This window comes from Trypanosoma cruzi, genomic scaffold, assembly GCF_000209065.1.
Source record: "Trypanosoma cruzi strain CL Brener 1047053516899 genomic scaffold, whole genome shotgun sequence".
In the NCBI taxonomy this organism is placed as follows: domain Eukaryota; phylum Euglenozoa; class Kinetoplastea; order Trypanosomatida; family Trypanosomatidae; genus Trypanosoma; species Trypanosoma cruzi.
This window is the reverse complement of record NW_001849489.1, coordinates 5,787-18,195: the sequence shown is the minus strand read 5'-3', so window position 1 is coordinate 18,195 and position 12,409 is coordinate 5,787. Positions and strand designations below refer to the sequence as shown.

Below are 12,409 nucleotides of genomic sequence, written 5' to 3'. Positions count from 1 at the left end.
CCTGCAATCGATTTTTTCTTTACGTTTTTTCCCCCGCTTTTTCTGCCAACTCAATCTTTCCTTCCTGCTCCGCTGAGGGGGCTGTTTATTTCTGCCGTGACCTTTTTTTTTTCTTTTTTTTCTTTTTTTTTACGCAGGCCCTCCAGCAAAGAAGGAAAAAAAAAAAAATTGAATGATGCGAATGAAATGGACGTTGGGTCACAGGGAGGGATAGAGAATACGTAAACACTGCGTGTTTGCTTCTGTAGGTGTCTGTTTTTCTCTTTTTTTTTTTTTTTTTTTTTTTTTCTCCCATCCTTTTTGGTTTACATACAACAATAGTACACGATATATATGTATGCGTGTGTGTGTGTGTGTGTGTGCATGCACTTTTGTGTATTTGTGTTTACATTTTGTTGTGTGGCCATCCTTTTCTTCTTTATTTACGAAGAGTTTTTAATGCGCCTTACGTGTGTTTTTCTTTTGTCCGCATGCATCTGTGTATATATGGGGAAAGGGAGGGGTGGGGAGTCAGTGACGAGAATACAGATTTAAAAAGGGGGAAAAAAGAAAAAAAAAGAGGAAAAGGAGAAGGTTTGTCTACACATCAATACTTACTCCCATCGCGTCATGGAAAACAAGAAAAAACACGACATGGCGGCGCCGTACACGCAGAAGTTGGAGGATGTTGCCGGGGACAACTTTACTCCGACTGTGAAGTCATACAATAACCAAACTTTTTTGCAGAGTCCTCAGGGGCGGCTGATTCGTATTCTCTGCGAGCTTGAGGAGCCTGCGTCGCGGCTGCGGAGGCACAAGGTGCGTTCCACCGTGCTTGTTTTTGGAAGTGCGCGTGCCATGACTACCGCGGAGCACGAACGTACGAGGGAGAAATACGAGGCGTCTATCGCTGCAGCCGAGGACGATGCGGCAAGGGTAAAGTTTCAACAGGAACTGAACCGCTTGCAGAGAACGCGATGGATGTGTGAGTGGATGGACAAGGTGCAGGAGTTGTCACGTAGGATTGCCGAATTTGCCGTCCACAACAAGGACCTCATCAACGCCTCCTTCACACATATCCCGGACTACTTCCGCCCCACCCTCAGCGAGGTGAACAAAGACGCCTCCACGACGACTTCAGAGAATGAATTCCTTGACCTTGTTATCACAACCGGCGGTGGTCCCGGTTTTATGGAGGCTGCCAACAGGGGGGCGGCGTCTGTGGAGGGCGTTGAAACGATGGGCATGGGCATTTCCCTCCCCTTTGAGAAGGGCCTCAACCGATACATATCTCATGGCCTGGCATTTGAGTTTCACTACTTTTTCACACGCAAGTTTTGGATGATGTACTCATGTCGCGCCATTTTCATTGCGCCAGGTGGTTTTGGAACGTTGGATGAAATGTTTGAGCTGCTCACCTTGCGACAAACCAAGAAAATTCCGGATCTTCCCATTGTCCTCCTTGGCAGCAGTTTTTGGAGGACGGTAATCAACTGGGAGGCGTTGGTGGAGTTTGGGACGGTGTCAAAGGAAGAGATTGACTCGCTTTGCTTTGCGGACACGGTCCAAGAGGCACTTGAATTTATTATGGGCTTTTTCTTGGAGCAGGCGGAAACCCTTTAAAATTCACACGTTTCCCTGCAAGAATAGGGAGACGAGAGCCAAAAGTTAAGAAAAGCAAAAACTCCTCCGAGTGCGTGGTTACAATGACCTTTGGGGAAAAAACGCACTCACATTACTGGGGGTGTTTGGGGGTACCTGGATGCTTCTATGCGTAATGATAGTAGTGTAGTTTTCTTTGTGCCTTTTTTCCCCCCCTTTTTTTTTTTTTGTGTCTTGTGTGGATGAGGGACATTTCTTTGCTTTGTTAGCATTTTTCTTTTTTTCCGTCTGTTTTTGCGTGGTCCACTTTTCCCAAGCCTTGGACTACCCCCGTCCACTTGTGGCAATCTGTGTGTGTCCGTGCATGCCTGCGGGCTGTTGGGGCTGGCACTGGTCACCGCCCGCCACCGTCGCCGAAACACAAAAGGCCCAAGCAAGTGAAGGAAAGGACAACAGGAGTCTCCACGTGGCCCTCACCACAATTGAGGCACAACCCGCATAGCGACTTTGCTTCCGAGGGCGGCTGTCTCCGCCGCGCAGGAGGGGAATGCCATCGAGAAACAGTGCACCGTGTGCTCAAAATGGCGCGCACACATCCATTCATCAACGCCACACTGTCGCCGATTTCATGTTGGCAGAGGGCTCAGGCCACCGAGGAAGCGCACGTCGCCTGCCGACGACACACCGATAAGATCAACACCTGTTGAATTTCGCCGTCCAGCATGCGGCTTTCGGTGCCACAGCAGTGAAGGATTGACCCACCGCCGCACGGCATGCCACAACCACCGACTGGACATTGTGAAAACCAGCCAACGTGAGCTGCGCGAAGAGACAATTCTGCATCTACTCCGCTGCCCGGCTCTGCAGTTGCCCGGACAAAAAACGTGGAATGGACACTGAAGAAGCGAGGAAGCTGTGCTTCACCAAAACGTTGAGCGCGGGTTATTGAGGTAGAAAAGCTCTGTCCTCAACAGCGCCCTACGCGGAGAGAAGGCACAATTCCCCTCGCCGATGCATAACGGGTCTGCTTTTCACGGTCTCCGCCGCAGCTCCCTCTCCGGGGGCAGGGGCTCTCTTTTACATTCCCACTGAGTAGGGCGGAAGCGCTCGACGATGGTGGCTGGCGTGCGGGTTATCGAATTTATTTGGGAATAGATGAGGGAAAAAGGTGTTGCTGTCGCTTCCCATCACGCTTCATCTCCATCTGCGTGTGGAGACAATGACGCGTGCGGCTGCGGGGGATATAACGGCAGCCCGAGCTGTGTTTGTGCATGACGATGGCACGCCTGTCGTTGGTTGCGCGTCCTCTTTTTGGACACACAGACATACATTCCTTTCACTCCATGTGTGTGGTGGGAGGAAACAATTGCTGTTACTGCAGCGACACTCCGTGCTTTTCAGTGACGTGTCTGATGTATTGCCATTTTTGTTACCTTTCTGCCGCTGTTGTCTGTTGCTCTTCTCCAAGAAGGAAAATAAACGCTAAACGCTAATCACTACTGAGAAATTTGAAGGCTTTGAAAGGACCAACAACAACAACACACCGCCCACACATATTTATATGTACTCACGTGTTGCTGCTGTCAAGGCACCCCGCACACACAACCGTCGCCGCGTGACCGGATCCAGCGGAAGGAGGAGGGAAGGAAGAGAGAGTGAGCCGCAGAGGCCCGACATGTCCTGGCGTGTGTTTACTTCCGCGGTGCTGCTCCTCCTCCTCGTGATTATTTGCTGCGGCAGTGGAGCTGCAGACGCTGTGGAGGGTAAGTCCGGGGCCGTGCAACTACCGAAATGGGTCGATATTTTTGTGCCGGAAAAGACGCATGTGCTGCCCAAAGAGGGGTCTGAAAGTGGAGTGAAGAAAGCATTTGCTGCGCCTTCTCTTGTCAGTGCTGGTGGAGTAATGGTTGCCTTTGCTGAAGGCTTGTTCGGTCATAACGTCCATGGATATGACTTGTTTGGGATTCGGCCTTACGAAATTTTGGCCGGGTACATCAAGGCTGCGGAGTCGTGGCCGTCCATTGTTGCTGAGGTCAATGCTAGTACATGGAGGGCACACACAGTTATTGGCAGTAGGAATGGCAATGATCGTTTGTGTTTTTTGTACCGGCCCACAGCAGTTGCAAGGGAAAATAAGGTGTTTTTGCTTGTGGGAAGCGATACCGTAGGATATGACAGCGATGATGATATGTGGGTAAAAGATGGCTGGGACATTCAACTAGTTGAGGGTGTGGCCACGCAGTCCACGGACGGCAAACCGAGTAAAACGATCAACTGGGGTGAACCCAAGTCGCTTTTAAAGCAGGTCCCCAAACACACTCAAGATCAGCTGAGGGATGTTGTGACTGCTGGTGGTTCAGGCATTGTGATGCAGAATAACACGTTTGTGTTTCCCCTGGTGGTGAATGGGAAAAATTACCCTTTTTCTTCGATCACTTATTCGACGGACAACGGCAACAACTGGGTGTTCCCAGAGAGCATTTCTCCTGTAGGATGCCTTGATCCCCGCATCACCGAATGGGAGACGGGACAAATTCTCATGATTGTTGATTGCGGGAATGGCCAGAGTGTGTATGAGTCGCGTGACATGGGGAAAACGTGGACGGAGGCCATCGGGACACTCTCGGGCGTGTGGGTCAAGTCACGATCAGGATTCCGTTGGGACGAAGGCTTGCGTGTGGATGCCCTCATCACCGCGACCATTGAGGGAAGGAAGGTCATGCTGTACACTCAGAGAGGGTACGCCTCGGGGGAGAAAGAGGCCAATGCCCTCTACCTTTGGGTCACGGACAACAACCGTACGTTTCATGTTGGTCCCGTTGCCATGGACAGCGCTGTGAATGAGACGCTTTCCAACGCCCTGCTGTACTCGGATGGCAATTTGCATCTTTTAAAACAGAGGGCCAATGAAAAAGGCAGTGCCATTTCACTTGCCCGCCTGACGGAGGAACTGAAGGAAATCGATTCTGTCCTCAGCACTTGGGCACAGCTTGACGCCTCCTTTTCCGCTTCGTCCACACCCACGGCTGGTCTGGTTGGATTTCTGTCCAATACATCGTCCGGTGGCGACACGTGGAACGACGAGTACCGTTGCGTGGATGCATCCGTGACGAAAGCATCAAAGGTTAAAAATGGTATCAAATTCACGGGGCCTGGATCCATGGCAACATGGCTCGTGAACAGCCGGGAGGATAACAGACAGTACGGCTTTGTGAACCACAGCTTCACTCTTGTGGCGACGGTGACCATCCACCAGGTTGCGAAGGGGAGCACTCCTCTGCTGGGTGCGGGTCTGGATGCACCCGTCAGCACGAACTTCATTGGGCTGTCGTACAGCATGGATAAAAAGTGGGAGACGGTGTTTTATGGGAAGAAAACGACATCGAACACCACTTGGGAGCTGGGGAAAGAATACCAGGTGGCGCTCATGCTACAGGACGGCAATAAGGGCTCCGTGTACGTGGATGGTGTAATTGTGGGGAGCCCAGAGAATATAACAAAGCTTGGGGCGCTGGGACATGAAATCGCACATTTCTATTTTGGTGGGGACGAGGGATACATCAACAGCAGCGTGACAGTGACGAACGTCTTTCTGTACAACCGCCCACTGAGTGTCGGCGAACTAAAAATGGTCAGGAAGAGCGACGATAAAAAAGGAAACGGTGGCGGCAAAAAAGGAAACGGTGACGGCTCCATGCGTGGGGGCGTGTCGCGGTTGCTGCTGCTGCTGGGGCTGGGTTTTTGCGCCTTTGTGGCCCTTTACTGAGGAATTGCGGTGAGGACTTCCTGCTTCCAGCGGGAACATATGCATCTGTCCACGCACTCTTTTATGCAATTGCCGCTTTCTGTGGATGCACCGTTCATTTTATCTGGTTTTAATTTTATTTTACATCCCCTTCGCTGCGCAGAGCACTTCCTCCATGTGGAAGCATGCTCTCCGAGCGCCAGCACCGCGTTTTTTTGTGTTTTTTTTTTTTTTTTTTTGTGGTCCGACAATTAAGGGATCTACTCAGTGTTTTCCCCCTTTTTTGAGTGATCATGGGCGCTCTCGGCATTGTGTGCCACGCCGATGGCGCCGGCTAATAAAAGAGAAAATGGAATGGGGACACGAAACCACGCCGAGTGTCCCAGTGGAATATAAATAATGTGTGGGCACCGGGGGTTTAAACGACTGGAAGGAGTGTAACGTGTTTTATTTATTTATTATCTGCAGGCGAAAAAAACGCACCAGCGTGCAGTTTTTTTTTTTTTGAGTAAATGCATAATGGAAGACGGATTTAACTTTGTTTTTTTTTTTTTACTTTCCAGCATATGTCCCGCGGCTCGCCACGGCGTGGGCAGCCGTGCACTTTTGCGTTTAACCAGTCATCCCGTTTGTTTTTTTCTGACGCCCCGTTGTGGTTGTATTTGCTCCTAAATGCTTTGCTTTTTTTTTTGTGTGTGACTGTGGGTAAGAACTTAACGACAATTACACGATATATGTATTGCAGTGTACTCCAGCAATGGGGTCCGTGCCCTTTCGCGGTGCTGGGCTTTGGCTGCGTATAGGAACTCCGCAGCAGGGCGTTGCTGCGAGCACGACGGAGACCAAGACGACTTCACCCCCCGAGAAGGTTCCACGCCATGCCCGGTGTGGGGAGGTGAGGCGGTCTGCCTGCAGACTGTCGGACAGAACTGCACGACCGTTTCGCTGCGGTCACTCCGTTGATATCACCCGTGGCGGTGACGTTCACAAGAACCCTGGCCCGAGGAGGAAGGCTTCATCAATATTTGGCGGCTTAACATTGCAGGCCTCTCGTCCGTGAAAAAGATTGCATTTGCGGCGCGATTGGAGCAGCGTCCACCTGACACCGTTCTTCTGCAGGAAATAAGTAACCGTGGTGATGTGGCGACGAAATTATGTGGCCATAATGACTGCCTTCAGGCCGCACTGGGCGCGGTGGTGGCGTTGCCATTCTGGTGCGCCACTCTCTGCCGTGCGAGCGCCTGTCGCTCCCTGGCACTGACCTCCTGGAGACCATTGCTGTCCGTGTATTTCCGCCGGGCTGTCGCAGCATCTGCGTGGTGAATCTCTACAACCCTCCCACAGCAATTGGTCAATAATCCGCATTTATCAATATCTTCCGTCGCTTGTGCCCGAAGAGATTATCGCGGGTGACCTGAATTTGCATCGTGAACTCTGGGACAGTCATATATACCATCAAGGACTGGAGGCGATAATTTCGCCGCTGTTCTAATCGATATGGATTTTGGGCTGGCAAATTACCCGGCGCAGGCAACACGGATCACACATCGTAATGTCTCGTCCCCTGACGTGACTGCGTATTGCGCCCTACGCATCTCCCACTGGACATTCGCCCCTTACATGGACTCGGACCACTGCTGAATATCTTACTTGGTAGAGATGGACGATGGCACTCCAGGACTAGCAAACACGCTGCCTTGACGGAAGAAAGCCACCTTTGCCCTGCATAAAGCGGATTGCATTGCTTTTGCATCGTTGTGTGAAACACTCCTTGCCACCGCCTCCACATGGTTGGATCCTCGCGGAGGCATCTTACGAGCAGCTGAGCGCCATATCCCGCCTGGCAGCCGTGACAGCTCCAAAAAGATATGGACACACGAAATGGAACAGGCCGAGCCCGCCGCCGAAGCAGCACACGAAGCACACACATTGCCTCACCCGGAGACAGCCTACTTTGAGCCGAATGTACCCGGAAAAAGGGAGGAACGAAATCAAGCCTTACGCCGTTGCTCCGCTGTGCTTCTGGAGGCCCGTGCGAAAAGACTTGGAGCCTCACCCAGCCCGAGGTGGCAATATCTTCACGGCGTGGCGGCGCCGCACCCTCATCCTTTGGAATCGGTTGTGCTCCGCACTTATCTTGGCCGCGTTTGCGCCCTGCCTCGGCAACAGGCAAACCTGCTTGTCCGTCATTTTGTGCGGGTCTCACGTGCCATACTGCCTTATACTGCTGCCGCTGCTCGCTGCACTCCTTTGGTTCCTGGTGGCTGGGAAATGGACCGGCCCTTCCTGCCGCATGAACTTGACGTGGCCATCCGTGACTCTTTGCTTGGCTCAGCCCCGACAACATGTTGAATGAATTCCTGCACCCTCTCGGGCCCGTTGCGCGTGGCACACTTAGAACGATGATCCACAACTCCTTCGCAAACGGCAGCCTGCGTGAAGACTCCATGAGTGGAAGTGACGACGGGGACTCTTCTTCACCGTCTCAGGTGGATATTTCTTGGTTGCCATTGTCTTCCATGGTAAAAAAGAGTGATGGTGAGGACTCACTGGGGCAGTGATTGATGCTGCTGCACGTGACGGTAGAGGCAATTTTTGTGAAACGAAACAACACCAAAAAGCAACAACAATGTTTCCCTTTTTTTTTTCTTTCCGTCTTTCTCTCTCCCTATATATATATAGTGTGTGTCTGCGGCTTAGCTTCCTTCATATGGTTGGCCTTGTCATTACTGTTACGGATGTCCCTCACGTGTGATATTATTTATGTATTTGTATGCACATATTCTTTTCTATGCCTGTTACTAAATGCAGTAGAAATAAAGTATGGCACATGACGATCAGGCCATCGGTATTAGGCGGATGGACGTCTGATAGCTCAGTACAGAAGTGCGAAATATGTGAGATCAAATTTAATTTCGGGTGCAGGCGTCATCATTGTCGGTACTGTGGCGGTATTTTCTGTGCGTCATGCTCGAGCTTTTTTGTTAAATCCCAAAAGCTTCATGTAAATAAACCACGACGGGTGTGACGCAAATATTTTGAATTTCTCTCAAAGACACCGCAAGCTACAAATCCGTCCCGTGCTAGTGCTCAGAGCCACCATAAAGAGTTGAACGGTGTGAATGCCTGTAATTGCGAGTCCGATCGTTTGACTACTGAATCCACCCAGGCAGCAACTGTTGTCTCTTGGACGCCACGAAGAGGAGAAGATCGAAATGCCGCAGGTTCAATTCTCGACGAGGAGAATGCTGACGATGCTGATTTGGATGATGACAACGACGATGTTTCTGCTGCTGTGGCAGGTGTATACTCCTCTATGGATGATGGGCAACACACCGGTGGCCTCGCCTTTCTTGCTGCACCGCAGGACAACCTTCGATATTCAGAGGGCTCTGACGTAATTCATGTTCTTATTTACGTACCAGCTGCAAGGTGTCAGGTGATTTTAGTTACGGTGAGTGATGGGGAAACCGTGTTGATGCTCGCTAAGCGTTTGGTGGATGTGCACTTCAGGTTGGGCCGTGGATCTCTAAAGTCGATTAGAACGGCTGAGAGAGAGATTTTACTGCGAAAACTGAGGTTTTCAAGTGAATCCATTGTTGTAGAGAATGAGGCCAATGCGAGTGGTGTGGCATCTCATTGTAAACACTTGGTTCTCTCGACTCTGTCTGCCTCCGAGCTGCAGCATGCGCACGATGGGGATCCTATGGAGGGGCTTTTTTTTGTAGCGAACTCTGCAATGAAAATAAGGACGGTATGATATGTTGGTTGTTGCCTTTTTATTTTTACTTTCGCGTGTTTGTGTTTTTGTTGTAATTTCCGCGTGTGTTATTTATTTATTTATTTATTTTTTTCTTTTGTCTCCGGCACAATTTGCAGAAAAAAAAAATAAACGCTCACGAAATCGACAAGGAAAAAATGGCCCTCATTTGGCTGCCGTCTTTTTTTTTTTTTGTGTTAAAAAACTGTGATTTTCCCCTCGTCTGCGTTTTTGCACTCACTGAGAAACAAAAGGAGGAGGAAAAACTTATGAATTCCTGTCCTTCCAATTGAAGTGCCAGTCCGCCCTCCCGTGGAATACGTGGATGCTCCGCCTTGCAATCCGCAGTGCTCAAAACATCTCATATTTATTGATTTGCAGCGTTTTTAGTTGTTTTTTTAGAAACTTTTTGGAACGAATGTGCGAGTTGTGGGGGCGAATTTTGATGGTGCTGCGCGGGAAGGTGGCGGCTGCAGTTTCTTTCTGTCGTCCCGCCCGCCTCCTTCATTGCGCCTCACGCGGTGCGGGGGAGTCCGGCGGCCAAAAGGGGCACTAAATTAAGGCTGCAGCTCTGCTGCTTTACGACGAGTTTGGCTGCTGTCGATTTATTTGTCTGATGGCTTTTGTTGCGTGTGCATGCGTGCTGGATGATTTTTCTTTGGAGCGCATTGATGCAGAGCGATGTGTGATTAAATTGTCTTCTCCCATTTTGTTGTGTTTTCCTCCTCTCACATTTCGGAGGATAAGACGTCAACGACCTCATCTAAGCACATGTTCATTTCTTTTATTTTTCTTCTTTTTTTACGTTTGAAGAAAATGGACGTTTCCGTTTTTCTGAAGGAGTTTAAAAGGGCGGGAAGGAATCTGGCGGCAGCGTTCTTTTTGGTGGCGAAGGGAGCGCGGGTGCCGCAGGTGTAACAAACGCATTTTCACAAGACGCAACAAAAACAAGTGGACGTATTTTATCTCCGGACAACTCGGGGGAAAGTGAGCAGAGCATCAGCGATCGTGAAGCCGAAGATGCGCCGCCTTCATATCTCTGAGAAGCAAGAGGCAACGGTATGATGCATTTTGGCGGCGCACGCAAGAGGGAGGTTTGGGCCGTACACGCGAGTCTTTTACGGAGATAAAAACGTACCGGACGAATCAGTGTCCAAAGACGGACAGCAGCATCCCCAATGCGACAGTTCGGGGGGCAACTCACTCCATTCCTTTACGAGTAGCAGCCAAGAGGGGTGGCGCGTCAACCGTTAATAAACCACGTGATGAGCTCTTGCGGAAAAGGAACTCTCTCAGTCAATCATTGGTGGTGAGGGAGCATACAGGCGGTTGTTTTGCGGATGATTCTCGGGAGTGTGCATTGAGCACAGGCGCTGAGGAATTTCTTGTCTGTGTAGATGATCTTATTGCCCCTGAAAACACGACTATGGGTCAGTCTCCCTTTTTGGTTGAGGACCGTGCGGCACAACTGCAAGCCAAAAATGAGGGTGATGTGGCCACAGCCACACCGAAATATTCCACGGAAGAGCAGCAGTCTTCTTCTCTTCCTCCTCCTCCCCCTGTTGAGGTGGAAGTGTGCCATGAGAAACCCAGGACTGAAAGAGTGAGTTTGTTCGCTCGAGCAAAGATGTACTCTGGTGCGACTGCCCCTGTTGGGAATAGAGAGTCAGAGGTCTTAAATACGAGAAAGTTTTTGAAATAATTAGATTCTGACGAGGAGAAAACAATAACTGCCACCACCACAAAAAATGGATCCTTTTGAGACAAATTGGAGTTCTTTCAGTTTCTATGCATGTGCTCATTAGGGAGGGGCATTGAGGATGATCTTTGGGTGCGGAGGGATTTTGGCATCACCGGAGCCAATTTTTTGTGTTCCATTTATATTTTCACGATGCCGTAGAATGGAAGGGAGGGGTGGAGAAGAGGAAACAAGAAGAGAGAGGTGGTCGCTTGAAATGGATCGTTTTATTGTTGGATCCCCAATTGGTGAGGGCCGCTTTGGCGTCGTTCGTGCTGCAGTTGTTAAGGAATCTGGAGTGCCAGCCGCAATCAAATTCGTCACAACTCCACGTCTCGATGAGGGTATTCCGCACCCCACAGCGAGGGAACCACTCGTTGCAATGCGATTGGCGCATCCTTTTGTTATTCGGAAATATGAGGTGGTTCCGTGTGTCTGCTCCTTGGCGTTAGTGATGGAGCGTTGCAAGACTGACTTGGCAACAGTCCTCTCGGGGAGAACTGCCAGCAATCCTCTGCCCGCGTTAGAGGCAAAGTCTTTATTTAAGATGCTTCTTTTGGCGTTAACGTACATACACAGCGAGGGTGTTCTTCATCGAGATGTGAAACCTTCAAATTGTTTCTTGACTGCGGAGGGGGAACTACGCCTCGGCGACTTTGGACTCAGTCGTGTATGGGATACGGAAGCATCCATGACTCACGAAGTCGTTTCGAGGTGGTACCGGGCTCCCGAGTTACTTCTGGGCCAGCGACACTACGGACCCGAAATTGATGTGTGGTCATCAGGGTGCGTATTTGCGGAACTTCTACGGGGGCACGGTGGTGCCTTTTTTGCAGGCGATGGAGATATTTGGCAGTTGTCACGAATATTTGATGTATTAGGGACACCGACGCCCACATCGTGGCCATCGGCGGTGCTGCTTCCCGATTGGGGAAAGGTGCACTTTGAGCCGAAGCGTCCTCTTCATCTCCGTGAATTTTTCCCGGATGCCTCTGAATGTGCATTGGATTTGTTGCGAAGATTACTTTGCCTGGATCCTCAGAAGCGTTTGGCTGCGGCTGGCGCCCTTCGTCACGCCTACTTTAGTGAATACCCAACGTGAAGGTCCATGGATAAAGGGACGCGGGGGCTATGTGTGGTGCGCGGGGATGAAAATTGGAATTGCTCGTATAAATGCGTGCTTATTTTCATTGACAATTCTTTTTGGTTGTTGTTGTTATTTTAATGGGTTATTATTATTATTTTGATTATTGTTTAATTTTATTTTTATTTTTTAATTATATTTTGTATTTGTTCTTGTGAATTTTTTACTGTGAAGCCCAATTTTTATCCAAAGTAAAGGAAAACTAACGCGTGTGCGAGAGAGGAGGGTGGCGAGCACATGTCTAACATAATGATGTATCGTTGCTTTCATCATTTCTCCACGTTGCCACTGGCGTTTGTACGACGGACTGCTACAAACAGTTACGTCAATCGCCATATTGCACCATCGGCGGCAGAATCAATTTCTATGCCTCGAATAATTGGCAAGGAAATTCTGTCGGACCGCATGACTGCTGTGATCCCAGAGAATATTTTGCGAAGT

At 50.0% G+C, this 12,409-nt stretch overlaps 6 protein-coding genes and 1 pseudogene across 6 annotated transcripts, besides 10 other annotated features; all 7 read left to right on the top strand.

Annotated features, from left to right (window-relative positions):
• Window positions 1-2,440: a sequence feature (haploid, Esmeraldo-like haplotype).
• Window positions 103-131: a microsatellite.
• Window positions 256-288: a microsatellite.
• Window positions 335-362: a microsatellite.
• On the top strand, window positions 610-1,602 carry Tc00.1047053510817.60 (hypothetical protein, conserved; the record flags this gene model as incomplete). The annotated part of the gene is made up of 1 exon (XM_802081.1): window positions 610-1,602. The coding sequence occupies one exon, from the start codon at window positions 610-612 to the stop codon at window positions 1,600-1,602; it is 993 nt and encodes a 330-aa protein (XP_807174.1).
• Window positions 2,441-4,711: a sequence feature (areas not merged during assembly with more than two copies in the genome that could not be assigned to a particular haplotype).
• On the top strand, window positions 3,143-5,347 carry Tc00.1047053510817.50 (trans-sialidase, putative; the record flags this gene model as incomplete). The annotated part of the gene is made up of 1 exon (XM_802080.1): window positions 3,143-5,347. The coding sequence occupies one exon, from the start codon at window positions 3,143-3,145 to the stop codon at window positions 5,345-5,347; it is 2,205 nt and encodes a 734-aa protein (XP_807173.1).
• Window positions 4,712-5,574: a sequence feature (haploid, Esmeraldo-like haplotype).
• Window positions 5,537-5,565: a microsatellite.
• Window positions 5,575-12,409: a sequence feature (areas not merged during assembly with more than two copies in the genome that could not be assigned to a particular haplotype).
• Tc00.1047053510817.40 (hypothetical protein, conserved) lies at window positions 7,208-7,678 on the top strand (the record flags this gene model as incomplete). Its single annotated transcript, XM_802079.1, has 1 exon — window positions 7,208-7,678. One exon carries the CDS (start codon window positions 7,208-7,210, stop codon window positions 7,676-7,678), a length of 471 nt encoding a protein of 156 aa, XP_807172.1.
• Window positions 8,100-9,086, top strand: Tc00.1047053510817.30 (annotated as a pseudogene).
• Window positions 9,155-9,184: a microsatellite.
• On the top strand, window positions 10,513-10,788 carry Tc00.1047053510817.21 (uncharacterized protein; the record flags this gene model as incomplete). The annotated part of the gene is made up of 1 exon (XM_802082.1): window positions 10,513-10,788. One exon carries the CDS (start codon window positions 10,513-10,515, stop codon window positions 10,786-10,788), a length of 276 nt encoding a protein of 91 aa, XP_807175.1.
• Tc00.1047053510817.10 (protein kinase, putative) lies at window positions 10,907-11,926 on the top strand (the record flags this gene model as incomplete). Its single annotated transcript, XM_802078.1, has 1 exon — window positions 10,907-11,926. The coding sequence occupies one exon, from the start codon at window positions 10,907-10,909 to the stop codon at window positions 11,924-11,926; it is 1,020 nt and encodes a 339-aa protein (XP_807171.1).
• Window positions 12,006-12,116: a sequence feature (A-rich).
• Window positions 12,221-12,409, top strand: Tc00.1047053510817.5 (uncharacterized protein; the record flags this gene model as incomplete). The annotated part of the gene is made up of 1 exon (XM_802083.1): window positions 12,221-12,409. A coding segment is annotated over one exon (189 nt), but the record flags the coding sequence as incomplete, so codon positions are not given.